Consider the following 3,475-nt stretch of genomic DNA (forward strand, 5'->3'; position numbering starts at 1 on the left):
ATGTGGGTCATTCCATGCCAAACGTACCCCCAACAAAAAAAAGTTTCGTCAAAACTTTTTTTTTGTTGGGGGTAGGGGAAGGTGGGGTACAGTGGGACACGGGGTACAATGGGACAGAGGCGATATCATCTATTTCTAACAGTATTTAGATGTTGAAAAACTTTGCCACGTTTCGCACTAAAGAGTTCTTCGTGGTGGCATTAATGATTTGGGGCTGGCTGAGCATGTTTAAAGAACAGAAAATGGGAAACGAAAATAAGCTCCAAAAGTGGTGGAAACTACGGTGACATTTCGGATCAGTTTCCCATTCTGTGCGTTTAATAATTTGCAATAGAAAACCGGCAAGGTGACTCACCGATATGCAGTTCCTTACGTCACAATTACCAGCGTTGGGTTTTGAGTTGAATCCCAAAATACCGAAAAGGAAAGGACTAAAACACGATAAGAGCGATAGGTAACATTGGGACAGCCCACCAGAAAAGTGTCCGATGTCACACTTTAAAAATTCTAAAATAGTCTTATTTTGCAATACACTGACTCCAATCATGGTTCGATAGAGTTGTAGACCGCAACAAGGCATGGATGTGGTGCAGTCATAAGTCAAATTTTTCCTGTCCCAATGTACCCCATTCCATGGTTTCTTATGAATGTCCCATTGTACCCCGTACCCGGGAACATTGGGACAAGCAACACAGTTTGGAAAAAATCATCTGCTGACAAAGACTTAGCGAAACGACATCTGAGGGCTCTGATTTACGATAGACAACACTTCAATGTACAGACTGGGCCAACACTGATCAATCTTACTCACACGGTTTCCAATCTAGAGCAAAAACAAAAAATCCGTCCCAATGGTCCCCACCTTCCCCTACGTTTGGAATGGAATGACCCATCAGTGCTAACACACTGTGAAAGTTGCTTGAGTAGGAATATACTTGTCCTGAGTTTACCTTTGACTTGATCTATGTGTGGTCCAGCTCAGATTATTGTCAATATATACTCCAAGGAATTTGGAATTTCCATTATCCTGGATAGGTATATCATTGATCATGATTTCCTTCATATCACTGGGTTTTTTGAGTGTGAAAAATAGACATTGTGTCTTTTCCACATTAACAATTAAGTTAAGACTGGCAAGATAATCAATTATCATGCCAGTAATATTTTTCCCAGTTTCAATGGCTTCCATGATGGTGTCTCCAGTAATTATTAGGTTTGCATCATCGGCATACAGCACGGGAAGGCAGCTGTTGGTTTCTCTCTTAATGAGGTTTTTAAGTTCATTGATGACAGTAGAAACAATAGTGGGCCAAGTATGCTACCTTGGGGTACTCCATAGCCATTAATCAGGAAGTTGGAGAAAATTGTTTCCACAATTTCTTTCTGCATATCAGTGATTGCTACACATTGCTTTCTGTTATTTAAATAGGTTTCAATCCAGCTAAGTGCCTTGCCTCTGATCCCCATATTCTCCAGTATTTGGGCCAGTTTTTTGTGGCACACACAGTCAAACGCCTGCCTTAGACATGTCTAAAAATATTCCAATTACTTTTTTCTTCTCATTAATTGAGTTTATTATATGGTCCATTGCTGTGGCGGCTGCATCAGTTGTTGATTTTTTCTTTTGAAACCCAAACTGTTCCTTTGCAATTATTTTATATTTGGAGGTGAAGGCTAGAAGCCTTTCATAATAAAGTTTCTCGTATATTTTAGCCACGTTGGATGTCAGTGTTAGCGGTCTATAGTTATTGGGATCCATCTTATCACTCTTCTTATATATGGGCACAACCTTGCTGTTTTTCAGACAGTCAGGAAAAGTGCCATTGTTGAAGGAAAGGTTTATGATATATGCCAATGGTTTGGCTATATTTTTATTTTATTTTATTTTTAGAACCTGAATTTTTGGAGCTTACAGCACCATCTAAAATGCTCTTCCTTATGGTTGCTACAGCCGTGCACCGGTTCAAATACTACCATGCATGGCTTTTAGCAGATGCAATTTGCAATGCAAGTGGTTTGGGTTTTAATGGATATGAGGAGGATGGAAGTGCTCGGTGGGATTTACATTCAAATATTGATGTTTTGGGTTTTGAGGTATAAGGCGATTCCTCTTGATTATTTTCTACTGTATGCTTTTTGACTCTGTTTTTAAATTAAATAATTTGTATGCTTTCAGTGCGGACTGAACTTGCGAGACTGTATTGAAAACTGGAACAAGGGAACAAACTGTTGGTTAAGGCTTGTTGTTTATGATCGAGTGAAGAAGAAAGCTACAATGTGGACTTACGCTTTATCTGCATTTTGGCATGGTTTTTATCCAGGTTATTACTTGACTTTTGCAAGTGGTGCCCTTTTCACATTTGCTGCACGCAAGGTAATCTACATCACAATGAACTTGTTAACTGATTTCATTTCCTTTTTTGTATTTTGGTAACATCAATCTTCTGGCTAGGTTCGTCGTCATGTACGCCCATTTTTTACAACCTCAATGACACTTAAGGCATTCTATGACTTACTGACCTTCTGGACCACACGGGTCACCATGGCATACATAACATTCAGCTTTATTCTGCTTGAGTTCTGGCCGAGTGTGCGCTGCTACCTGTAAGTGCCTGTTATTTTTCTGTTTAGTCTTTTAATTTTAATTCTGACTCTTACTTTCATAATCATTATTTTGATCCCTGTCATTTTTTTTTAGGACAATGTACCTGTACCTGCATGTAATGGCTGTGCTTGCCCTTATTGGGCTACCTCGTTTACTTCCTCAGCCACAGTCCACAAATAAGTTAAATGACCAATTGCTTAAAATGCCTAAGGCAAATGGATTGAAAGCTGAGTAATACTTTTTTTTGTTATAATGAATTATTTTAGATTTTTTTTGTTGTTGTTAGATGATGTGTTTTGTATTAACTTTTGTATGTCCACATACAATGTGCAGAACATACATGCAACCTTAAATTATGCTTTCATGTACAGCAGTGTTCCACTAAAACATGTTAAAAGTCTCTTTCAGAGGCAATTTTTTCTCTTTATCTTCATAATGCAAACAAATAACTCAGTTATGTATTGAACTGATTTGTGTCTTGTGATTATTCTATTGTTGCCCCGTTCCCACTGTTCTTGTTAATTCTTAAGACTGTTGCACATAATTATTATTACTAATAATATGTATGACTTATTAAATTCTTAGTTAAAACACCGAGTTAAGCTAGCTTAATTCCATGGTATAAATGTGTATTCTTTTTTACTTATCAATAAAATATACATCTTTATCATTATTCAGTGTTTTTGGAAGTTATTTACCCATAGTTTCATGTCCTGATTATTTTTATTGAAAGTCAATCAGACAAGCAAGAATGTCCAAAACGCCATAAGACTTAATTTGATCAAAGTTTGAGCTTGAGAAGAAAAGACTCTTTGAAGTTTAAGGAGCACAACGAGTGCCCGATCATCCCCGTCCGATAAACACAACCCC

At 37.7% G+C, this 3,475-nt stretch overlaps 1 protein-coding gene across 1 annotated transcript in view; it reads left to right on the top strand.

The window, feature by feature from the left end:
• LOC113207385 (lysophospholipid acyltransferase 6) overlaps nucleotides 1-3,278 on the top strand; it is a gene marked incomplete at its 5' end in the record, with an annotated part of 9,226 nt that extends 5,948 nt beyond the window's left edge. The window contains 4 exon segments of the mRNA XM_052274612.1: nucleotides 1,892-2,094; nucleotides 2,177-2,374; nucleotides 2,453-2,604; nucleotides 2,699-3,278. Coding sequence (XP_052130572.1) covers nucleotides 1,892-2,094; nucleotides 2,177-2,374; nucleotides 2,453-2,604; nucleotides 2,699-2,840 — 695 coding nt within the window.
• Nucleotides 3,279-3,475: the final 197 nt, after the last annotated feature.

Source organism: Frankliniella occidentalis, unplaced genomic scaffold, assembly GCF_000697945.3.
Source record: "Frankliniella occidentalis isolate FOCC.00 unplaced genomic scaffold, Focc_3.1 Scaffold418, whole genome shotgun sequence".
In the NCBI taxonomy this organism is placed as follows: Eukaryota; Metazoa; Arthropoda; class Insecta; order Thysanoptera; family Thripidae; genus Frankliniella; species Frankliniella occidentalis.